This window comes from Chiroxiphia lanceolata, chromosome 3 (assembly GCF_009829145.1).
Source record: "Chiroxiphia lanceolata isolate bChiLan1 chromosome 3, bChiLan1.pri, whole genome shotgun sequence".
NCBI lineage: Eukaryota > Metazoa > Chordata > Aves > Passeriformes > Pipridae > Chiroxiphia > Chiroxiphia lanceolata.
Genome location: NC_045639.1, coordinates 24638569 through 24664937, shown reverse-complemented (window position 1 = coordinate 24664937; position 26369 = coordinate 24638569). Strand labels below are relative to the sequence as shown.

Sequence of the window (26369 nt, the reverse complement as noted above, 5' to 3'; positions counted from 1 at the left end):
CCTGATCATTCTCTACAGTAGCTCTCTTAAGTTGGGAGGTGCAAATGTCTTTCCACTCAGGCAGATTTTCACCTTCTGGTAAAACAGCCAGTTACCCATCCAGCTCCAATCCGTACTGATCTTGTGGTCAGAGATGAATTAGGGGCACTATAGCACAACTGGAAAAACAGGCCTGACCATTGCTACAAAACACAATATCCAGGATCAGATAAGTAAAGGTAACCTGTATAGCCTGTATCACAGCTGGGATATTCAGGGGAAAAGTGGAAGAATAAGTTCAAAAGCTTAAGCTTGACTGTGTGATTCCTCAATAGCGATGTGCTTCCTTTAAGGGCAGTGGTCAAATTAACCACTATTAGTTTCTGCATGTTAAGGAAAACGCTAATGTAAAGCCACAGAATACCTGAGGGAGGAAAGATATTCAAAACCTGCTTGAATAAAGAAGAAAAATAATGAAATCCAAGTGTCCCATAGAGTACAGGAAAGGGCAAGGGTATGATTTCCGAGGAATAGAGGGCTTGTATCTACATACTGACCCCACAAGTTCTTAATAGAATAATATCCCCGGATTAATGTGAGGAAAATCCTTTAGTAAAGTCTGCTTTACAACAGGTTTTGACAAAACATTGCACAACATACTTCCTATTGTCTTTTCTCTACTAGAATATAAAAGACCTTATTAAAAGATCAAATTCTTGTAGTTTAGAGAACGACAATCTCAAACCCGCCATCTGGCCTGTAATGCACTGTACTGGTGAGGACACTCTTTGCTAGAGAAAAGCAAGATGATCCATCCATGCAAATCCCATTTTACAGCTTTCCCCCTTCTTTCAAATTACTCAGGAAACATGATTATTTCCTAGAACACATCCACTGCTGAACTAACCCAACTCCCCCTGCCAGTGTTTGTAAACCACTTCTCTGTTATAATTAAGAAAATCCAGTGGTGCAAACCCCTCTTTTTTTATGTCAGTCATATGAGAGCACGTATTGCTCTCCCATAATCAACTCTCAGAGTCACTTTTCCACTTCAAACTTAAGTTTGTAACCGTGACTATTTGTTAGAGCCAGATTAAAATTTGCTGAAATTTCCATATTCATGATAAGAAGGTGAGGATCTTTTTCCAACAAAGGTCAACAAAAAGCCAGAAGTTCACTTGCACTTACAGGTCAGGAGGCAAGAATAGTCATTATATTAATTTTTATATATATATATATGGGCAGTGTTTGATGCACACGAGTCAGGGAGAAAGAAGTATGAACATTACTCAGCCAAAGCAACTAAAGGCAAACTAGTCTTAATCATCATGCTTACATATCAGCAGTAGAAATGGTGTGCCTGTACTGCACTTGGGTTTTAGTTGGCACTACTGTTTTGATTGGCTTTTTCTCAGAACCATAATCAGTAACTATGGAGCCTCCCTGCTGTAACATTTCACCAAACTATCAGCTGTAGCTGGATTGATTTTGGATCACTGGACATTGATTTTGGATCACCCAATGGTGGGGTTTACTGCTGTTTAAATGCACCTCTGTCCTGAAAATGACTCTGAACTGAAACCCCTTGAGAACTACCTGGAACAAACCTCGTGAAGGGCCTTTGAAATATTTGAAAGGCCAAGGGAAAACAAACAAATCAGGCTAAGGTCACAAAAGTGTTGCATGCTGGGCTGATTAAAAACTTGCTTATTCCTTTGCACACATGATACTCATTGCCTCTGTTTCACGTACTTTCCATTAAATACATATTTTACAATGATGTGGCACATCAGATGTGCAGCAAGACCATGTGCACAGAGCACAGCAACCCCAGGCCAAGCTCTCTGCACACACAGCTTCATGCAGATGCATCCAACCTGAAGCTTGTGAACCAATTCCCATGATTTTCAGTGAGACAAGTTTTCAATTCAGCAAAAAGCCGGACTGTCAAGTAAGCCATTTATGGCAGCTTTCCCCATCTGCAGCCCCTCCCCCCTACACAAAAAATCCCTTTCTGCTATTTGCTGTAGATTTATGATTTGTTCCCAAAGGGTGATTCTGGGGAGATAGTGCTTGCAGTGGGAGTTATTATAGTTGGCAAGAATTCAGAACCCAAAACTGGGATACAGGCCATAGTTCCCCTCATCCTTTTCTTGCAGCACAGCTAAACCAGAATTTCTATCATGCTATCTGTGACAGGCTCCAAAGAGATGGAAGGAACTTAGGAATAAACTTTCCACTCAAACCTGTGTCAGCCTTTGTGCCAATGTGTCCCTTTGCTCATTTCTAGTCAAACAAATTTAAATCTGGTGGAAGAATGAAGGAAAAAAAGTAAAATCAAAATAGTAAATGAGAACACTGCATACAAAATCCTCTTCCCGTCTTTCAGAGAAATTTATGGATTGCAATTGCCTATGTGTTGCTGCTAAACTGCAAATACTCCAGGAGAAAGTAATCCAAGGAAAATGAAACTGCTGCAGGAACACCACATGGGTTGGCAATGATGATGTGCCATTCAGCAAGGCTCACCAAAGAAGGGTGACCTTGACAGTGCTGGAAATAACCTGGAATGTCATCCTATTCTTAAGAGGGGGAAAACCATTTTGAAACATTATGTATAATTTAATGAAACGTATCAGAGCAAGAAGTCTACTCAGGAAAAGGTGTTTCAGAAGCACAACCCTAGGAAGGCCTAGAACAGCAACTTGGAAAATAATTATTCAAGGAGTTTGGTTTGGTTTTGTTGTTTTGTGGTTTTGGTTGGTTGTTTTTTCTCCCCCTAGAGAATTATTGAGACTAACGCAAAATACTCCAATATAAGAAGAAATTTTATGAACACACATACAAAATACAATGTAAGCAGATCCATATGGTCCTGGCAAAGGGTGGAATGGACATCTGTCCTGAAAAATCCCTCCTAGGTATGTTTTGAAAGCTTAAAATGCTTCACATCTGTTTCCCTCACAGCTGGTAGAAAATCCACAGAACTGCAGATCTCCCGATTTGTGAATCAATCTAAAAAATGCATTACAACTTTTGACATAAGAAACCCAGCTTCACATGCTCAATTGACATTTAATTTTCTGTTTGCCAAACTTGGGGCAAATGGGATCCTTTCAAGAGCCCTGTCTATACAATAGCCATTTCACATTAAACAGTCATGGAAAATCCCTGTTTAGCACTAGCAATGGAGGACATGTGTGCCCAGACAAGATGTTGACTGCTCCCTCTCCTCTTAATTCTCTGTTGTCCAGTTCTTCAAGTTAAAATTCTAATCAACACAATGCTGCAAACAAGATTTTCCACAGAAAGTCTGCCCAGGGTAGAACCTGCAGCATCACTCGGAAAGAAGAGCGCCCACCCATAGCAGGGGTGCTCCTCACACCCACCTCTGGACCAGAAGAACTGTAGTAACAGCAAGTTTGGCACACAGTGAGCTCCTCTGTGCATGCACTGCATAGCTCTGTTTGCTCCCTCTTCTTTCGCTGTCAGATGGAAAACTTTTTGCCTGCTTTGCTAAAGCCAAAAGCTTTACTGTATTTTTGTTTGCTTGTGGGTTTCTTTTGTTTTTCCTGAGCTATGAGGTGAGCCTCCAGGCCTCCCTGAGGTAGCAGTTACCACCAAGTTTGTTCCAAATTCCTTTTACCTAGGAATACATAGCTTTATAAGTTCCCTGTTCTGTTGTCAGTGTCTCCCCAACACCAGAGACACTCACTGATACAGTACAAAATGCTAGGGACTTTTATACTTACATACTAGATACCATTGGAAGTCATATCCCTTGTCTGATGCAGACAGCTTATGACTTTCCTTTTCTATGATTTTTCTTGTATGCAGTTACAGGTCTATAGAAAATGTGAATGGACTTAAGAGAGACTAAAAGGAATAAATTATTGACAGTGCAAGGACTCATCTCTGATAGAGCTGTGGGAGGGGGAAAAAAGGGGGGACATGCACACATGGACACTAACTGGAATGACAAGACAGCATACTTAAAGGAAGCCAAGATTAATTCTAAAGCAGCACTAAAAGAAAATGTCACCTCCCGCTTGTAGCCTGGGAGGGCAGCAACTTATGCAGGATGAAGAGCCTTGTGCTGTGCAACAAAGAGGATTCAGAGCAAGGTCAACTGGCAAAACAAGCAATGCACAATGGAAACATCACATTGCTGAAACATCCTGCAGTGGGGAAGAGAGTAGGTCAAGAGTTCTCTGGAGCACTTGTTTGGCTCACCGTACAAAAGCATGTCCTAGAAACAGAAGCTTAAAGGCATTTATCGAAAAAGAAAGCTGGGACAACGTAACTGATAATAATTCAGACAGCCTTTAAGAACTTAGAGAAAGTGGGGTTTTGTACAAAGAACCAACAAAGTGCAGTGGTTACCTGAGAGCAAAAATAATGCGACACACGCAGAGGTACACAGCAGAGGACCTTGACAGAGATCACTTGGCTGGTGAGAGCTGGGAAGCATCCAGAGGTCCACTTCTGAAAAGTATACTGGGCTATAAAACCCACCATTTAAATCACAAGGACATACATATTCCTTAAAGATTTAAACTGTTTATAGATTCAAGTGTCTTAGTAGAACCTTTTGGAAGAAAGCTGTTTTCTATAATTGTTTGTTAATAATAAAAACCAGCCAAAATCTCCATAAACTTGCTTTCTCAAAACTACCTTTTAACCACCCAGTACATCCAACAGAAGTAGAAGCTTTTACAGGCTTTAACTTACAGTCAAAACCTAGTAAAGGGAAATCTGGGGTGTGTGGTGAGGAACCAACGCAGGAAACACCGCCCTGGTAAAAACACTATTCCACCATTGCACCTCCTCTCCCAGTCCTCTTGCCTTGCCATCCTGCTGGGAACACGTTTTATTCTGCGCTCCTAAACCTGATTAATTCACTGTGAAGTCATCCACTTCTCTCTTTCAAACAAACAAGCCTAGAGCAGCCATATCCATTTGATGCTTGCATATATGTATATGCACACAAAGCCACACCATGCACGCTAAATATATTAAAATGTGTACATTGGCTGGTCTTCTAAATGGTATAATCCTACTGTAAGCAGTTTTTCATTCTCAGTTGATTAAAGTATTAGTACATAAAACATCTGTCAGAAATAAAGATTAAGCAATGAACTTGTTCAGGAGGAGGCAAACATGCAGCACAAATATTGCTCAAGTAAAATCCACCTCATGTAATATTAACCCCTTCACTGCCAGGAGCCAACATTATATTGGCATGAGGCTGCAGAAAGGAGAATTTTATGTTTGTTTGGCTTGGCCATGCTTAAATTTCACAAGGACATTCTACTTATTTTATTCCAATTCAACTGAAGTACTGCACTTAACTGAAGGAAGTATAAGGGGGTGTAACACATCTTACGGGCTGAAGTACAAAGTAGTAAATACATCATATTGTTCTGTGTAGACTGCGATCAATATAACAAAATTTAATTTTTGCTTTATTTTCAGAGACATTCTGAATCTATGTTTTTTTAGGGATGATTAAAAAAACTGAGAGGCTGGAACTTGACATGCATCATATGCAAAAACTAGTTCTTGTTATTTATAATGAGAATTACAACAAGATCAAACCTAAGAAACGCTTGATTCGTCACTACCCATCCACATCCCCAGCCTGTTCCTCACCTATTCTGCAACTCTGATGGGAAAAAATCCCCAGGGTATGTGGTCATATCCTTAAAAGTGCCCTTTATATGTAAAACCCACTATCACTTTGCATGATATGCACCCTATATGGACACATACTCCAAGAATCCACAAGCATAGCATTTCATAACTTTCCAGTATTTTACTACACAACTATACAAACATTTTAATACAGACTATGAATTTAAGTTTTCGATTGTGTAAAACGGGAGGCTGTTATAATTTTACGCCTTCAGTGGAGCTTCCACCCTGAACTTCAGCTCCACGTAACAAATACCATCACTGCAGCTTCATGAACTGACAGCAGATGCTGCTGCCCCCAGATAAGAAAGTGGGCACTTGGAAGCCCTACCCCACCCACATCACAAATGAGGACTCACAGAAGACCAGCTTACCCACTCCTCAAAAAGGCCTTACAAGAGGTAGCAAAAGCCTTGATCTGGATTTGGAGAGAAAGAGCCTAGAAAAGGACAGCACTGCACAGTTGCAGGTGTGCTGGGAACAGCACAGCATGACCTTAGGACATCTACTTTCTGCTCACGTTGGAACAGCAGCATTCTCCTGACAATTTGGTGCAAAGAAGAGTCATTGAGGTTTCCAATGATGGTTTTTGTTTGTTTTTCCTTTAAGTGAGAATAAACATGAGGTATTTGTCTATTCTGCAGGTTTCTCTTCTCTCTACCCCACCCTGCCCTTTTGTGAAGGACAGAAACCAGATGCAAGAAATGCAAATGACCCAAAGCCTTTAAAAAGACAGAATCTCTCACAAGGAATATATTCAGCATATTGTGACCTTCTGCATCTGCAAGTGGACAGAGACTATCAGTAATGTGGAAACATTGTGGTATTTAATACATTATAGGTAAAATAAGCTTGTACTTTTCTCATGACTTCCAGAAGAAAGCTTCTGGGCACAACCCTGGAAGGTAGACTGCACTTTGCATCAGGACAAAAACCTATTCATAACACTCTGGCACTTATGAATTAGCTACAGAAGGATAATGCTAGTAGGAGATTAACGAAAAACGGAAAAGGGAAATGTCATAAAACTTTTGAGAAGCAAATAAGATTCATGATGCTGAACTAACTTATTTTTAGGTGGCCTGGGAGGTTATCAAAAAAGCACATGTTAAAAGGTTCTTCCAAAATCACAGACCCAGACATTGCAATTGTGATGGCAGCATCCACTTTATAACAGAAACAACCAGAACAGATACAGAGAAAGACACTGCAATATTTCATTTTGATTATTTTATTTTTTTTAATCTTCAAAGTTTTCTGCCTTGAGACAGGAATGCATGATAGATAGAAATGGCTCAAACATCTTCACATGAAACACTCTTAATCATAATTCATTCACAATTATTTTTCTAAAACATCTACAGTTACATAATCCCACCCATTTCCATCCATTATCACAGATTTAATTGTTAAACAGTAGTTGCCAGCAATTGAAAGCTGTAAGGCTTTTTGCATATTAGTAGAGTCTTCTGAACTACAAACACAAGAATATCACAACTATAACTCTCACTTTACATGGCAACCCCAGGTGACAGATGTTCCAAATAGAAATGTGTTGCTTATGTGGAGTTCATAAAAGTGACAGAGAGCTCTCTGTGCCTCATTAGCTCTACAATCCTTTCTCCTTTACTAAGATTATTTTCTAAACCTACAGCATATTCCTCATTTGTAACCAAGAATTTTGATGAGCTGACCTTTATCTTCCACTGCTATTTGGCAAATTTGCAAGTCAGGCATACTAGAGCTCTCCAGTAAAACTCTATGTACAGAGCACAGTTTAAACAGATGGGTTGCTTGGAATCCATATCTCCCTCCATCTGAAGGGAACTACTTTGAGGTTCTCTGGAACTGTTGTAAACAAGAGGATATTTTTTTTATATATATATATATGTGTGTATATATATATTTATATATTTTATATATAAATGTTCTAAATGTCCTTTGGGAGTCCATTTGTTTTTATCTTTCCAAATGATGACTAAATACCTGATCTGTAGCATTTCTCCTGAGAAGATACTAGTAAGGGAATGACAGTTTTGATGCACTTTGGAATGGCACAATCACGTAAACGCTTGCACAATTAAGACTTATGAACTCATCCAAAGTTTCTAAACATGATATTCTAACTAAGAACTAAAATACCAGCACAATGCAGCAAGTTAGAAAAGAAAATTCTATGTAATCAAAATATAAACAAGTACATAGGAAATGGATATCTGCCAGTAAATCTATACCTTTTTTTAAAGTAGGAAATGTATGCACTTAAGAAAAAAAATGTAGTTATCTGACAAACTTTGTAAAAAAAAAAAAGTACTTTCCAAATGCATAACAAATGCCAAGATATCCCGTAACTGGCCAGGTATAGCCACATGAGAGCTGCATGGCTTAGAGCAACCTGGGGAGGGGTGGAGTGGAAATAAAAATCACAAAAATAATAGATCAGCAAGTCTAGGGAAAAAAAAAAGAAATCACATCATCATCATCTAAATTACTGTATGCTTATATCACAACTGCTAAGGGAGCCAGGGGAAAAAATAAAAAGTACAGACTGCAGTTCAATGATTCTTAGAGTTACCTCTAAAAACTCAGAAGAAAAATTATCAGCTTAATATACTAATCCTAAGCACCAATTTAATAATTTAAGTTAACTGTATTTATATTTCTCCTACTAGGGATGGAGCAAGTTTTGCTTGAAGGCTTGAAGTTTAACTCTGGAGCCCATCTGACTTTTGTGTTCTTGTCACGCTTCCTCTACTGCTCACATCAAAGTCACTGTAAAGATTCTCTCAAGTTTCCAACTCTCTAGGCAAGCAATTCTTTGAAGAGACAATTACATCCTATAGTTTAAATCAACTTTCAGGTCACGAAAAGTGAAACATGCCAGTATTTGGTTAGTCTGCTATTAAATAGTCTGTGAAAATGGAACAGCTGACACCGTTCCTTGACAGGATTTGCCTTAGAACTAGCAGCACCCAGGGCAGACCAACTACAAACACATTCAGACTCCACAAGGAATTAGTAGTGTTAGAAAATTGCATATGTGTTAGATCAAGAAGGCATCGCCATACACGTGGCATTGTTACATTATTTTTCCTCTATTTTTTTCATTAAGAAAAAACAAAGGAAAACAGCCCCACAAAGAGCTTTTTGGTTGTTTGTTTCATTCTGTTTGTCTTTGCACCTGGAAAAAGCAGCACAGGACTCCCCAGCTGGAACAGCTCAGCACTTCCCATCAGCTTAGTTCTTTTAGAAAGCACTTTCACATAGTTAAGGTGGTCTACTCCAGCTAATTCTCAGAGCTAACCTTTTTTCCAGTATGTATTTCATGCTACTTCCTGACAGCGATTTCAGAACTGAAATGGATCTATGGTAATGTCCACTACTAACTGTGACCAGATCTTGACACAGACCATCAAGCCAGGCCCTTGGGATGGTTCCACACATTGAACTGAAGCTCAGACTAAAAATCTCACTGAAACTCAAAATCTGGAGTGGTCATGAATCTCAGCTAGTCTTCCCTATTTGAACCCTCACCCTGTAATGAAAGCACACACACCAAGGGAAAATAACCGCCTGAGCTGGGAGCATTAAGACACCGGTGAGTTATCTTGCTGCTCTTCAGTGACTGTGGACTCGCTGTGCTCCTCGCTCAGCTCATTGGAGGGCTCTTCGTAGCTCGGCTCGGCGGGGTCCAGGCTGCTCCCCTCGCTTTGCTCCTCACTCTGCTCTTCGCTGGCCTCCGCAGACTGCTCCAAGTTGCTCTCCAAAGAAACCGGAGAGCTGCCAGTTACACTTTCATTTTGGTTCATTTCATTAAAAGGCTGTGGGAGATGTGCAGGAGACTGCACAGCATTTTCACTGGCAGGGATGGGCACTTTGGTTGCACCGATATCTATGACAATGTCATTTTGCGGTAGAGTTACCTTCTCCACAAGTTTCCATTGAATAATACTCATGTCTTTCCCTCCAGTTGAAATCAAGTGACCATCGCTATGAGTGAAGCTGACATTTGTCACATGACTACTGTGAGCACTGTATTTGTGACTTGGAGCCTATCAAAAACAAGCAGAAAGATAAATCACATGTTGACTAGAAAAGCACATGATATGGAAATTTAAAACTACTAGTATTTTTGCTTAGCCCTTTCAAGAGAGATCTTAATTCTCAAAAGAGTAAAGAATTATATTTATATTATGTTTTTGCTGCAATACATCAACTCTTAAGGTCTGTAACTTGGGACAGATGTAGATCTTTATGCAAAAAGTAATGAACCTAATACTAAGGCCAGCAAATACAAAGCGTCAAGCTCTGCTCCAGAATTTAAGGATAACTACTGCCATTTCACTTTTAGGTATATTGTTTTGCATTTATATTATTTTATACTTCCTATTTTCTATATAATGGGGGTTCTTGGATATAAATGAGGTATTTGGCTGCCAGGTTCCAAAACAACTATGCTGGAAGCAGGTGTCTGGCAAGGAAAGCTTCACACAATGTAAACAAGCATATGGACTAGACTGGTCTAGACTACTTACCTTTGGCTTGGAACAGGGATACTGAAAGAGATGGACCTTACAGAAATCATCAGCAACTGCTATCACTTTTCGGTTATGGGATCTGACAAGGGCATTTATGTCTGTTCCATCTGATCCTTCAGGCCAAACTCCTAGGAAAGAGTACAGCAAATTAACAGACAATTCATAAACAAAAATAAAATCTACAAAGCTGTGAGAAAAGACGAGCTTAACAAAAGGTGAGATAGAAATTCAACTGGAAAATGGAATCTGCATGGCATTAAATATCATAAATATTTTGCTAGTCTAATGCTGCTCCCCCACCCCCTGTTCTCCCAAACCCTCAGTCTCAGCCAGGATAATATCTCAGGCTTAACATTCGTGTCCTCTTCAAAACCTCAGCCTTGTTTAAAGCTTAAGTTTGCTGCTAAAACTGGTAACTCTTAACACTTTCTTTCATGCACAGACATTTTAAAAGCAACAGTGATGCTGACACATGGGACAAATACATGTATTGTACATTATGGTTTTGTTGGTTTCTTCTATGTTTCAATTGGTTTGGCTTCTTTTATTTTAAATCTTAGTATTTGTGTGATTCAAAGGAGACAACTGATTGATGATACTCTGCACAGAAATCCAGCCTGCATGGGTTTCATAGATATAAGTTCTGTCAAGTGCTTAAGTACAATTCAATATGCTTTTAAGTAAAAAGAGTGACACAGATATGTCTAGACAAAAGAATAAAAACATTTCCTGGATGAAAAGCACTGAGCAAATTGGGGATGGGGGAGGTTCTAGTTTTAACAAAAAATAAAGACCTTAGAGATTCCCATAACAAAACAGACGATTCACATCTGCAAGGAAAGCTGAACAAAAGGTAAGCAAGGGGTTATAAGATACCAAAGTACCATATTCTTAAGCTCAGACTTAGGTTTCTAATTAGGTTCAGGAGTTAGGAGGAATTTTCCCCTCCTCGAATTTCACACCCACTCCAAAAAACTGTGTGTCTGATTATCAGATATGAAAATATCTTCTTCCTCCATTACAGTCACTGACTTCAGTAAAATAAAAAACAAGTGCTGTCTACTGTTTTATACAGCACAAAAAGCCAAATCAGAATTGCCTTATCTTTTTCAAACTCCCACACTATATATTCTTGTTTTTATCTAAAAAGACAAATAGTTAAAAAAAAGTTGGTTTTTTTCCATTCTTCAGCAGGTGGAGTAAGAACTTAATTTTCTCTGAAGAATACAAAGGCAGCTTGTTAAACTTGTTACAATGTCAATAAGATACACTGTAGGTAATTTACTAAATAAAGATATGAAGTGCTAAGGGAAGTATTCAGAAACATTTCAGTGTTCTCATATCAGTGAAATCAAACTGGAAAATATATACTATTTAAGAATTTTCAAGTAGCTCCACATGAATGAATTTTACATTTCCTCTGGCTTTCTGTATATAAGATACTGTCAACAGGTGGGAATAATAAATGAACTTCAACTTCCTGAAGCTTCAGCTACCACCTTAGGCAGACTGAGACAAACAGCTATTGTACCGACTCGACTCTTTAATTTCTTCTTCTTTTTAATTTAAGATTAAAATTACAAATACCCGAGATTGCATTTCTTATTAAACATCTTTTGTGTTTGCGAAGCCCTTTAGCAGCTCTAAATATAAGGCCACCTTTTTTCTTAAGACAGCAGAATTCGCTTTCAACGCATCATGCAAACATGGAAAAAAACAAGACATTAATATGACTGAGGTTTTAGTTCTCAATATAACTGTAAAAATAACAAAACTCCCAAAATATTATTATGAGGCATGACAACAGCACTTCAATTTCCATAAATTCTGCTAAACAGCATTAAGCCTCTCAAAAGAATCTGCTCAGAAAAAAGTGTGGGAAATGTGCAGTAACCCTGAGAGTGACTTCAATTGCTTGGGCTGTAGAGTGATGATACTGTTGAGCCAATAGTAATATCAACTGCCAAAAAGGAGCAATGCTGTTTTCATCCAAACCATGCATTTCCATTCTTTTTCTTCTGCTGACAACAGTGCAATGCCTGGGCCTATGGCACACTATCCACAGCGCTGAACTATAAAACACATACCCCATAAACCCAAATCCCATAAACTTAACCCTCTCTCCTGAGTGTCAGTGAGCAGTCCCTAGCTTGCTTGGATCCCTGAGCCAGCTGACCCCTCGGGTCAAAGCCAGTCTAGCAAATATATGCTAGGTTGGCTTAGCTGTACTGTCTGATTTAATGGGAAAATACTTGCCTTTGTCTGAGACGGAGCCGTAATTTCAAGATTCTGTAAAGGGTGTCAGACTAGCAGACAGTATAAAATTAGGGCATGATGAATCTTGGCTAGGAAGTTTAAATATATTCTGTTCTGCCCCAGAATAACATCACATTATCTGCTTTATCTACTTCATTCCCAGGTCCTCTGGCACACTGAAGATTTTGAGAGCAGTTGAGACTACTTAATCCAGAGTGGTTAAAGTTTGTATTAATCCAAAAGGGCATGCAGACAAGATCAAAAGACTTTTCCACTTTTTAAAAACTAAAAATTAAAATGATTTCTCAAAACAGGGATTATGGGAGCTGCTTATGTCCACAGCCTGGCCCCAGTCGCTAGTAGCTTCTATCTAACAGCTGTTAAAGAGACAAAGCGAATGGTCCAGATGTGAAACCAAACTCCTTCTGTGCTCCCACATCTCACCTCCTTAGGTCAGGAGTAAAGGACACTTCTGGGAAAGCCCTGGGATTCAGAGAGCTGTTCCCCTTATTCTGTCTGCTCTACCACCAAACGTAGTGGTAGAAGTTCAGTAGCAACAGAGCCTGCTATCTCCATGTTTCTGGTAGATTTAAGTACTCTGCATAAAATGTAAAATGCTTCAGCTCCAAGTCTATTCCAGAAGGAATATGCAGTCCTTACAAAGTGTTTTCCTTGCTCCTGGAGAAAGACATCATATTAGCATGAGAGTTTTGGTTTTCACTTTCTGTATCATCTCCCGAATCTTCTAATACTCCATTTTAAAAAAAGCTTTTGTGTTGCACTATTATTTCAGTCACAGTAGCAAAGACAGGAAATGACTACTGTGCTCCAATTCCTTGTTAGCCTAAGTCCAAATGCACAGAGCATCAGAAGGATACAGCCATCCATTTCCAACTTCACCCAGACAGACTGAATAAAAACAAACACGTACACAACCTGGTTCACAGCTCTCAGGATTATGGAAACCAATAGTTTCATCAAACTAGCAATAAGTAACAGTATTCAGCTCCAGAAAGAGCATGCTTCTGTTTATTTCTGTTACCTACTTCAAGCTCCAAAGAACTCAGAAATATTTATGCAATCTAGCAACTCATCATCTTCCTTCTCTGATCCCTCTATTTTCCCTATTCTGTCTCAGATCTTTGTTACCAAAAAAGGAAATCATGTCTGGTTATTAAGCACCAAATGCCCTCCACCCAACCAATATGCTACACAAGAGTGCCAGTGTTAGCCCACACACCGACTTCAATCCTTTAAGGCTACTTGCTCATTAAGGATGTGGCAGCCCTTAAATATGCATGACAGGTGTTAGAAGCTACAGAAAGCATTCAAACTCACTTGATTTTCTTCTATCCTGCATATAAACTGGTATTCAAAGTTGAACTCCTAGTAGCTGTGAAAAGATTTGCAGACCTAACCCTCACCTCTAAAGAATTTGCTGATTTACCTGCTTTTGGTATTTCCACCAACACGAAGGACAGAGGCAAGTATTTGATCTCAGTGGTGGAAGAGAGACATTCAACACCCTGCTCATACAACTTCACTGAGAGGTTGAACTGTACTTTTAAACCTGTCACAGAGAGGCTCCTTATTTATGGCCAAAAGAGCTGTCATAAGCAAAAGCAGTTTGAACTGTACTATTAAAAGCAGATCTGTCAGCTTTGTAAAGTGGTTTTGTGCATTTTAAAAATAAACTACTAGGCAAAGTATCTGTTTAATCTGTAAAGCATTTTTATTCTTTACAAACTGTATATTACTCACCTTTGACTACAGGTAACAAAGTACTGTCATGATTTTAATTTATGGACTATAACCTACACTCACACTTTCTTGTTCCTATCCAAAAACAAGGTAAGCAAAGGAGAATGCACATGTGCTATATGAACACTTTAAAATATAAGCTTTCTGTGTCTAAAAATGGTAGCCTAAAATGACAGCAGAAAAGTCAAATCTCAAACTTCAAGAACTAAACAGAAACCAATTGCATGTTGTCTGTAGAACATCCGGTGCTCTTTATTTCAGACAAATATTGTGGTCAGTCTCTTTGGTCTGTGATCTCAGCACCATCCCTAATAACCATTAACAGTGTACCTCTAATGACAAACTGAAGCAAACAAAAACACAAGCACAGCATGGATAGCTTAAAAGCAAGTTAAACAGTGCTTACCAAACACCTGGAAGCCTAGCACACAAGTATATGTTGTCCAATCTATATCCTTACAGTCAGAACGATTCCTGATTAGCTTACAGCCACTTGGAATGTCCCCTGTAAAAAAAAGTGAATGATGAATTAAGCAACGCAAAATTTTATTTACCTACGTGCTCTCTGAAGATGCTAATACAGTAAATAAATGCGTCTTAAAACCAATCTGGAATTACATTGTAGAGGCAAAGACAGACCAGTACGTTTATGAAATTCCAGACACTTGAAGCTTTACTTGGGTTTTATGAGTCATATTTACTTCTCATTTCCCTCTTCTGATAGCATAACCTCCCTGCAGCTTGAGTACCCTGCTACCAACTCAATAAAATGCTTTAATAAAAGTCTGCAATATAATAATTTCTTCCTCCTACAAGCTCCACTGATGTGCTAAAATTCAGTCATTCAGGACGTTCTGCTTTTAAAACAGTGAGCAACTACTGACAGAGAAACCTCAGAGTGCTTTTCAACTTTTAACTAGGAAAGATTGTCCAGCTTGTAATACACTAGGCCACTACTAATGGATCACAGCTCTTTTCTTCCCTATACATGAAATTAAAGCACCAACATGTCCTTTTGATAGATTGCACTAGCTAGATTTGAAACTTAAGTGTGACAGGCAGAAAAAGCATGTTAAAGTGAGAGATATTTAAATTGCTGGCTATTCTTGCCTGTACAGGAAAAAAACTGCAGTCCTCTTGGATCTAGTTAAAAGTTGTAAGAAGACGAGAATACAAAACACAATTTAAAAACAGACTGATATGCACTACTCAAGTTGCATTTCTGACATAGCCATTATATATTAAATTCATATTCTCACATATTAAAAAAAAGACAAACCCAAAAACATTATTTCCACTAACTTATTAAAGTAGCAATATTGCTTTACTTAGTTTTCAACACCACCAGCCAAGATAAGTTCCAAACAAGAAACCCCAGAAATGTGGCACAGACCCACTAATTTTATTCCCCCAAAATAACTGGTATTGTTGACATCAATTAGACAAGTGTATATATTATTTTCAATCCACAGAACTTTGGGCCAACATCAAAACGTTTATGACCTTGTAAAGAAGTAAGCTATATTTGGCATTGCCATTAGGTAATACACAGCTCTGAATAACATCAAGATATCAGGTTACACAAGTTCAAATTGGTCCCTTTGTCAGTAAGCATTTTGTACAGCCCTGATCAAACATATTTTTCTAAATATTCTGACAGTTTATACATATTTCTGTTTCCAGTCTATTTAATTTCATACTTACAGTATAATATTTCATAGTCTCCTGAATTTGACATTATATACTTGTTGTCCGGGGACCAGTCAAGGTGTGTAATATAGCTGGAATGTCCCTGGAGAAGAATGCAGTAACAGCAGTGTGAAACACCTACTTTAGTGGAAAGCAAAGCAGAAGTTGCACCCACAGATGGGACAGCTAACAGCAAAAAAAAAAAAAAATCACCTCCCCACCCACCCCAGGTCTGCTCCAATTCACTTGTGTTCTTTTAAAGGTTCCTTCCTTACTCACAGTGCCACACTCACTAACAGCTAAACAAATGCAGGCCTCTCTCACTCTTCCCTTGTAAATCATGTCCCTCTTGGACTCCAGAATGATTTACCGCTAGAAGGCATTATGTTAAAATATGGATGAACTCAAAATTTATGTGACTTAGGAACATACACATTGCTACTAATTGAGAAAAGCAAGTAACTTGCACGGGATCATTTTTAGAGCCCAATAAAAAAGTGACAGAACTCTTATTTCTCTATCCATTTAAAATAACTTCCATTAAATGCACACACATGTAAATAACCTTTGCTTACCCTAAAAACCTAGTATACCTTGGTTAACAACCACAATGTAAAAAGTACAAGATCATGACCTGGTGTTACAAGAATACTCTTCTAAGCTCTTTGAAAGTTTCTGCTGTGCTTCTTGCACTGCACACATGTTAGTGCCAGCTTTGAAAGCTGTCCTGCCTATAGGCATGGGGTCATCTATATTAAGAATCAAAACCCTCTGGTCTAGTTGCTTAGTTATTACCATCAAGAGCACACTGAGGGCTAAACACCCGTCTGGGGTTTTGAGGGAGAAGATAAATGCAGCTGGTCAGAATATTTTTCCTGTGCACAGACTTTTTTGATGGTAGTAATAATAAAAATAACAACAACAACAAAAATAATAATAATAAAGCTATGAAAGGATCCAGAAAAGCCAAAAATTTGTATAAGGTAGGAATAATTTATTTCCTGTAGAGAAAAGGGTAAGAAATTAATAAAAGTGACATCCATGTCCCTCTTTTCTTCCTCCACCCTTCTATTTCTTCTCACTGCTCCTCTTCCTTTTTTAAGTCCATCTATTTCCTCCCCTTCCTAGTCATTCTGCCAGGGAACAAAATGGCATTTTCTTGACTGATTCAAGTCAATTTATCTCCCTCTCTCAGTGGGCATTATGATGATGGTGTCCCTCAGCCTGAATGGCCCAGGGTCTCATGGTCCAGTCTACACTGGCCATGCCAGGGCCATGCAGAAGCACTGCACTGACTGCCACGTCACCCACCACACCAACTGCTTCCAGAGAGAACTCTAAGAGATGTCGATTGCTTCCAGAATTATATGTAGAAATACACCCATGTCCTGTCTCCCTGTTCTCAGGCCTCTGTGAGAAACTGCAAAAACATTTAGGAGAAAAGCTAGCCTTTATGATTTATTTACTTATGAACTAGTCTCTCCCTCAAGTGTATTGACATAACTGCTTTGCAGTCATGGGTGAGATATATGATACTGACTTGCAAACTTGGTATTAAACAAATAAAAAGTGCACAATTGGCTAGGATTTTTTCTCCCCCCTCCCCTTATTTTTCAAGTCTTCGAATTTGCAATTGAATTCCAACATGGAAAAGAATTGGTCAGTCATTTACTAAATCCTGCCAGACATTTGGCAGCTGTTAAAATTCCTGGGGGCTGCAGGGCAAGCAACAAAGCAATTGGCCAGGGGGCTCTAGGCTGCAAAATCCCTTCAGGCAGGCGATCACCAAATGATGAACTGGAAAATAACATTGTTATCATATTTTCAATAGGAGGATCCTGTTTTCTATTAAAATCTTTCTTTGGTAGCTGCCCACTGATAAGGCGACATTTTACTCTCTCCTTTTCTGTACCTTTATATACAGTGAATGTAATGATTCATATTATCACTGGATAATAAAACTATCTGACTAAACAGAAACCCTCTCCTTCATTGGCAATGTTTATCTGTTACAGATTTGAGTGGTGCAAGGTTCAAAATGTCCATAGCCTATAGGAGAGTCACACAAATCATTTCAGGTCAAGTCTAGTGCATTAAATACTTTGGTATGGTTGCCTGCATGGCTTTCATCCCACAGCCCTCTCCGTAAATGCACAGCATTTGCTCCTCTTTTGCTAAGTTCGCTCTGATGTAAGGCAAACAGAGACAGCACTAGCCACCCAGGAACTGCTGACATGCTAGAAGTTCATACTCCAGCCCATACCTTCAAACTGCTGACTGCATAGCTGGAGCCCTCAAAAAACAGCTGTACTAGTCAAAACGGTTGTTTAGGCTCATCTGAAATTCTGATCCCAGCCAGCACTATCCCTCACTGTGGAAACAGCCTCACAGGTCACAGACTTGCCTCTCTAGCAGCAGCAGAATGCCTGGTTATGACTGAGAGGGGATTTAAACATAACAGTGGGCATACAGCCCTCACGCACAAGCTAATGCTGCTTCAGGAGATAAAATCCTTCTGAAAGTATTCAAGTAATGCATTCAAGCTGGAAGAAACAACCAGAAGTTGACTACCAGGAGGACTGAGTCATACTACTTGGAGGTCACCCGCAAGGCTACTGAATGACAGAATGCCAGAAGGATGTGGTGCCAGGAGAGCGCTCCGGGTCCCGAGCATGCCTGGGTGTCTCCCTGCTTAGCATCAAACTGGTATGGACCTGCCAGCATGCTGGCAGGGAGCAGAGGGGAGGCACAGGGTGCATGAAATCGGATCAGCAGCCTCACAGCTACATGTCACTGCCTTCTGCACAGGCTGGAGGGGTCGGGGGAGCTCAGCCCCGACAGAAACCAGCTTGCCAATTTTGTCTTCTACGTGCAGTCACTCAGACTAAAAAAAATGGGATAAAAGAAATCTCCTTTGAAGCCTTAACACTTCTGCCTGAGTATAACAATGTTCAATTCTCCCACCCTAATTTTTTCCTGCCAAGGTAGAGGGACAGAGGGACATACAGATGATGGTTTAAGTTACAATATGCTCCCTCTTGACACGTAATACATATGATATACAGAAATAAATGCTCATGCATCTTCAAAGAGCTCACAGAGACCTTGAAGTACATAGTAAGCTAGATATTATGTATGTTAGGATTAGCCATCTCTGAGATATTTTCTATTCTATGGTTAAAAAAATAAGCGATGAGATGAAATGTTGTACTAAGGTGCAGTCATCCATTGCCATCCCCACTAGCTCCACTGGGGCCCTGGTCTAAGCTCCCTGCAGGCTCAGCCCTTTCCCCATTGCCTGAGCTCCTGCGGAAGGCTGCAGATCCAACTTCTCATCTCACAACCATTGTGGTATGGTGTAACCTCATCATCACCCTGCTCGGGGGCTGCAGCATACCCTGGCTCACCCCACACCACAATGTTGACATTGAGGAGTCCCCAGCACACCCACCAGCCTTCCTGCCCAGCTGCATCCCATGGCAGCGCTGAGCTCGCCCTGCCAGTCTGCACACTGCAGGGATGGGGCAAACCCACTGCTGCTGATTGCCCTGGCAGCCCTGTGCCCCCCACGGCAGCTGCACACAGGCTGCTCTGGACCCACATGCTCTAGCAGCATGTGTCACACTTCAAACGTGAACCTGTTCTTATGATGTAATTTGCAAATCCCATTAAGTTTCACGTGTTCTTTTTGTAAATATTTCCACTAACCTAAAGAGATAGCTGAAGTTAAGGCCAGAATGTTAGATAACCAAACACTTAAGGAAAAAACAGTGTATCTCTTTAGCACTGGGACAACCTCATCTAAGTGTAACGACTAATATAAATGCCACTACTTGTGCTACACTTAGATCTATTTACCCTGGGCCATATCCTTCAATTTCAAGTTTGGCAGTAACAATTACAGCTGAAAATAGTGTACATTCGCAGTCTCCAAAAGTACATGTTCTAATGGAATTCCACCACCATATGTTGGTTCAGGGAGTACTTTACCAATAGAGGGAAAATACCCCCAAACAAATGTAATATTTTCCTTGAAAGAGTTTCACCATACAGGTGCAAGGTATTTCTCCATCTTACTGCTAATTTCCTTTTTCAGAGAAACAGGTAACAGTCTGATAAATCAGTCATATTTGATGCAAAAGTGATCACTGAAAACCAAGAGTTATGGTACCCATTAGACTGAAGTTCCAAATCAATCAATTGCTGAAAAAATCCCTGTCAAACATTTAACCAAAAGGGAAAAGCATCAGTCTGGAAAGGGTTTCATTACTTAACCATCATAATGTATGTATAACATCAAAATGCAAGAACTGATGATTATATGTGCTCCAAAACTTACATTGCATTTTCCATATCTGCTATACTTTCTTCCATTTTCTGTTACTACGTAGAGGTAAATGAAGTTGTCATGGGATCCAACTGCAAGTAAGGTGCCATCTACAACACAGAATATTTGATATAAATTAATAGAATGTTTGTTTTCTGAAATTTAATTATTTCAGACATCGCTAAGACAACAGTCTCAGTTAACCTACTGCTTATGAATTGTATTGAAGGATTCATAACTGTTTACATTATGCTGTTTTTGAGTCAGTATCTGTTTATTTTCTGAGTATGGTTTTTGGGCAAGTTCATTCATTTCTGCTTTTTTTAGAGTCAGTGTCCAATGGCCAGGATATAAATCCTCAGATTGCACTGGATTTCTGAAAGCTGTTGACAGGAGGCAGATTGGAGTTTTCTGCATCATAAAAATGCAGAACAGTATTTACTCTATGGACACCTTAACTTTGGAGGTGTGGACTGCATATAAATCATCACTAAATAATGTCTAAAGATGTGGGACATTCAAACATTATAAGCAGTTTTCTAATCTACATTGTCTCCATTTAAAAAAAAGTATGTGGACAAAAGCTGCCATGAATTATGATCAAACACCTCTAGTGTCAATGAATATCAGTGATTTAAAATAAATTGCTGTGCTTGGCATATGCAGCAGCAGCAGAGGAACATTTTGCTCACTGACATTCCATGTTAGCCAAAAGCAAACAAGAAAAAGATTTACAAGGGTGTTCTTCCATCCTGTTTTAACAGAGAGAGGAGTCAGCCTCTGATGATTTTTCATGTCATGCCTGAAGAGGAGACTCAATACTGGCTTGGACTCCACATAATCCCTTAGCAAATACTTGACAAATAGCTCTGACTGTCAGACAGACATGAGCTTAGTTTTATCGTTTTGCATTAATAAACCTGAAAACCAACTAAGAAGTATATTAAAATATCACTGAAATATTAAGCTTTTTACAGACTTTTCAGTTAACCTGTCAACTATGTAGTTAAGAACCATTATTTTTTCTTGGAGCAAAGCTAACATTTATTACGACAGCACAGTGTAACATGAAGGAAAGGCAATGGTAACTTTTGTAGTTACAAAACTACAAGATGTAGCACACGCAAACAAACTTGTAAGCAAAATACACAGTTATATATTAAGTATCTGAAACAATTTTTTCAAAGCTGTGTCTTTTCTAGTGACTGGGGATTGGTTTAACATCATTTAACAGAACATATATGTATTATTTATCAGAATTATTCTCCATGTACAAGTCTGCCTACCTACTGAGTAGCGCATCACTGAAAGTTGTTCATTGCCATCAGTGTGTATTGAAACCAGATCCCTCGTTTCTGCGTCCAAAACAAACCACCTAGAGAGAGGAGAATTCCAATGAGGATAACTTCCACTAAACAAAAAAACAGGGAAAAGAGCAATAATCACTGCCTGCCTTCATCTTCTCAAGCTATCCCCTCAAGGGTAGCACAGCGAACATCTGTTTTTAATAGAACACTTTTCTGGTTCACAAAGCGATACAAGTTTCAGCGAAGAATAGATAAAAGATTCTAAACACAGTTCAGTTTTTTCCCCCTCCCCTGACCACTGTAGCAATCACCAAAATTTCTACTGGATGATAAACATGCCAAATAGATAACATGACTGCATCTTATCATCATGAAGGCTCAAGGCTACAGCTGAATTTTATTTTAGTTCTTCACTATTTTGAAGAGCAACTTTGATACAAAAACTGATCTTTCAATTTTTATGAAGCAAAGTTAAAAAAATAAAAATAGAAGTAGTAAGTGAAAGTGGAAAACATTTTCAAACTCATTTTAAACACAAATTATATTCTAATTTGGTATTTTCCTCTCAGTCCTTTCCACTTCAATGAATAATTTTATTAACATAAGAAGGAATTCATTAAAATTTGATGGTTCATAACCTACCATTTTATTTTTTAATTTCTTAATTGGTTGGATGATTTATAACTACGGTAATTAATTGCATTTTTTATTATTTAGCAGTAACTTTTAACCTGCAGTATTATTTATGAGGCACATGCAAAAAGCCCATAGATGCTTACAAAAACTCACTGGCACATACACTGAAATGGCCACTGACAGCAAGATGTGCAAGATCAGCAGAACCTGAGCATTTTGCAATGGTTCTCATCCCCACCTAACAGCTAAATAGAGTGAACATTAGCAACAGAGAGACAATGACAATTTAATAAAAATATATATTCATACATGTAGATCATGAAAACAGGTGTCAAAATGGCTAAATACCAGGAAGCTGTACTGAGAATTTAATGTCTTTGCTCCCAACTTTTGATTTCACAGACAGGTTTCTATCCCTAATGGTAAATGGTGAGTTTATACACTGTGGAAACGAGCAAGGCAATTCCACCCTTTGTATCATAGTGAATTCAGTGGAACATTGCTAAACCTAGGATCGTAACAAAGCTGTAAAATAAACTCCAGGAACAACAACACACACTGCTGTTTTCTATGGATGGAGATGAGTTTTCAGCTTGTGCTCATCCAGTGTCTGACAGCTAGGCATCTGGAAAGCAGCCTGGTCCCAATGGCTTAGAATCAGCTTGTGTTTGGAGAACCACACGAAAGGAATTAAACAACATACGCATAAAGAAACCCCAACTCCATACGCCATGGACTGCTGAATAATCTGTGTGCAAGAGAGAGAGAACTAGTGGAAAACAACTAACATGTTTGCACTGGAAAGCAGTAGAAAACATGCTGAGAGTCTCTTTGATGTAATCCTCTAGGATTTTGATATCCAATCTACACTGAAATCTACTGAAGCTTTGCAGGTTCTCTGAACACATTAGGAGTTACAAGTTGCTATTCTGCTATTTTGTTCAAACTATGTCACCCTTTGGCCCTGACAAATGCTTCACTAAAATGTAACCTGGCTGACAACCCTGAGAGGGGTGTGGATATTAAAGGACAAATTAAATAAATTTAAAAAACAAAACAAAACAAAAAAAAATCCCCAAAACGGCAAAAATCTATTTATCTAGCAAGATGACATAGCATGATGCCTGTTTGCTTATCCTGAGCAGCATAGCTGGAGTGCCTGTATGTAAAAACTGATGATCAGCATAGTAACAACCAAAAGCAGCCTTCTTCCACAAAGGAGATGGGTACCCCCGTTCCCACACCCTCCCACAGGTGATTGTGTTGCACAGCAGTTTTGCCAGACAGCCGAGGGAAGGGCTCAGCCACCTTTGTCCCAAAATACATAACCAGGGCAGAGCAGGGAGGCTGCTGCAGCAGGGACATGCCTCTTGATGCTGACCCTGAGACTGGCTGTTTAGGTTTGTTCTTTGAGGCCATCACCTGAATCAGATAATCCTCCCATTAGCATTATGTAAAATGAAAAATAACCAAAGCCTAAAATGCAGCCAGAAAAAATATGCAGACCATCCCTATTTTACTTAAAGCACAGAGGTATCAAACACAATGCAAAACATCTGCTGCTCTTAAGAGTGCACACTAAGCTGCATTTGGCATTTGGAGAAAGCATTTTGTAACATCAGTCCCTCTCTAAAAATTCTTCTGAATAGGAGATACTGGCAGCAATGCTAGCTGTCCAAGGAAACAGTCAGTGCACTGTGACAATTTTGATAATAATTTAAGAAAGGAAACACTGGTCACATATAGTACAGTCATTTCTTGATGCTTCCACAGCTATAATCTATAATCAGAAATGCTCCCTTAAATCTTCCAAGCCCTTCCAATGCCGTGGCAAACACTGCAACTGCCAGCATCAAAGTCCATCTCCATGAAATGTGTCTCCAGTCTAGCAGCTACAGCAGTTCATTGGCATGCCACACATATGCCCTTCTTGCAAACAGCTGGGGTCCACCTTGAGACTGTTTCAGGAGAAGATCTTCCTTCCCACGAGAAGGTATGCAACATGCAAATGGCAGCTAACCCAGGAAAACTCTTAAGGGCTGGGAAATGCAAAGCTTGGCTTCCAAGTGAAGTTCTGATCCACAGATTGGATGAAATAAATGGATGAATGGTATTCCAGTGCCCTAAGATAGTGTCTCACTTTTTCTGATTTTAATTGATTCTTCTCCCAATTGTTACTGTTTGTGAGTTTACATGAAAAAGAAAAACTTGAGCAATTTTCATTTGTTTCTTGTTTTCCCATTCCTTTGCTTTAAAAAAAATACTAATAACCTATATAAAAAAAAAGTCTGTGCTTTTAGGAACAGAAATGCCTTAAAGCACTCTCTTTTGGAAAACAAATTCTACCCATGATAGACGTGCATTACCGATAACTCACATCTGTAAATGTAGAATTTTTCTGATTAAATCACCAGGGAAACAGAATTCCTAAGTAGCAATATATTTTTGCACTTACACCTGCAATTCCCATGATTAGTTAATACTGAATGCTGAACTTGCCAGGCATTAATCAGAGTGCACAAACCAACCCATCTTCCAAGGTTCCCTCGGATATTTAGGCTTCTTCACCTTAATACAACAACAGATGCTGAACTATATAAATCTCCGTAGCTCTATTGCCTGATTCACTTCCCTGTGGCTCTGGCTTACAACACCCTTCAGCCTTCACTTTTCTTAATAATGTTAGCAGTTTTGTAAGACTCTTGTTAGTCTTTTTTTCTGCAGTGCCTTTGAATACTCAAATGCTTAGCACTCAAGATATGCTAAATGATTAGTCAAATAGCAGCATGGCAAAAGGATCTGCATAGTGCCTTGAAAAACCCATTTCTGTGGTAGGATTTCTAGCAGGATAGCTGGTTTTAGTTTTCCAGCTGTGCCTTTTCAGCAAACAGCAGGATTCACAAAAAGTATTAGTTCTCTCCAAACCAAGCTTACTTCCAAACTACTGATGATCAGGCACACAGCAGGTATTCAAAAAAGTGGTAACAAAACCTGCAGTAGACCATTTGCAGACAGCCCAAAAAAGGGAAGTGATACCAAAACACTCATTATGGGAAGTGATACATGAAAAACACACCAAAAGCATGACGCTTGGCCTAATAAAAAACACAGCACTGAAACAACAGACAAGAACAGGAAGAGACGTAGCAAATCCAGTTTTCTTTAGATGTTACAATTTCAGCCACCAAATCCAACTTTCTTAGTGCTCCATTCCCTGCCCCTGTCTTACTGACCTCTGTTCTGGAAGCTGAGCAGCACTAGAAGGTAATAGACACATCCAAGGTTTGGGTTTATTGAGTTCTAAACACATTAGACTAATTTAATATTTGCTTTAAGATTTTTGGGCTGTGTATCAAATTATTAAACTATTTGTTATGGGTTTGAGGTTATTTTCCCCAACGTTAATCGAGATATATCAGGCTGCTCTCATTCCTTGGGAAATAACTCCCTTGGACCAGATTATCTGGCACATAAAGCACTACATGATCCTGCTGGTTAGGCAGTAATTTTAAAACTGTTTTGTTTATCTTGACTCACAACTCCACTTATTTCTCATCCACTTATACACTTACCAGGTCTCATTTCAATTCAGTTTCATTTGTGTATCTCAAACCTATCATTGAATCATGCAATTTCAGAACACACTAAAACAATAATGGTGAAAATATAACTGTTTAGTTCCAAGAAGAACAGGGTAAAAAATGTCAAAAAACCCCAAGGCCATCATCATAAACTTCTTGAACCCAGTATAAACTGGTTGCCTCAAGTAAATTAAAAATAAGAATTTCAACTGAAATGTGCTTATAAAGTGACATTAAATGCTCTGGGAGAGGGAAAAAAAAGTCAACCAAAAGTAAACAACAGACTGAATGCTTTGGCCATGCAATGCCTCAATTGTGCTTGATATAAGTTCAAAAATGCCTAATAACTCTGAAGAAACGTAAACTGACCTTCTTTCACCTCTTCCCTGTTTCAAGTACTATTAGGCCTGAATGTCCTGCTTTGTTTAATGAAGACAGAAACATTTATTCAATTTAATTTTTATGATTATGAGAAATGAATAATTGGAAATGTGGTAATCAAATACACAAGAGCTCAGCAAGGTTTTTCTTAGGAAGGTAAGCTTGGTTTTCTAGCCTGATGCTATAACCTAATGAATTTAGTGCAGACTGCATCTTCACC

The 26369-nt window shown here is 39.0% G+C and overlaps 1 protein-coding gene across 4 annotated transcripts in view; it reads right to left on the bottom strand.

The window, feature by feature from the left end:
• Positions 1-6888: 6888 nt before the first annotated feature.
• Positions 6889-26369, bottom strand: part of EML4 (EMAP like 4) — a 150186-nt gene continuing 130705 nt past the window's right edge. For all 4 annotated transcript variants that reach the window (XM_032682657.1, XM_032682655.1, XM_032682656.1 and 1 more), the window contains 6 exons: positions 21531-21619; positions 20257-20354; positions 15933-16020; positions 14635-14733; positions 10209-10339; positions 6889-9725 (listed from right to left, as the gene is read on the bottom strand). In XM_032682657.1, coding sequence (XP_032538548.1) covers positions 9261-9725; positions 10209-10339; positions 14635-14733; positions 15933-16020; positions 20257-20354; positions 21531-21619 — 970 coding nt within the window. In that variant the 3' untranslated portion in view covers positions 6889-9260. The remainder of the gene's footprint in view (positions 9726-10208; positions 10340-14634; positions 14734-15932; positions 16021-20256; positions 20355-21530; positions 21620-26369) is intronic.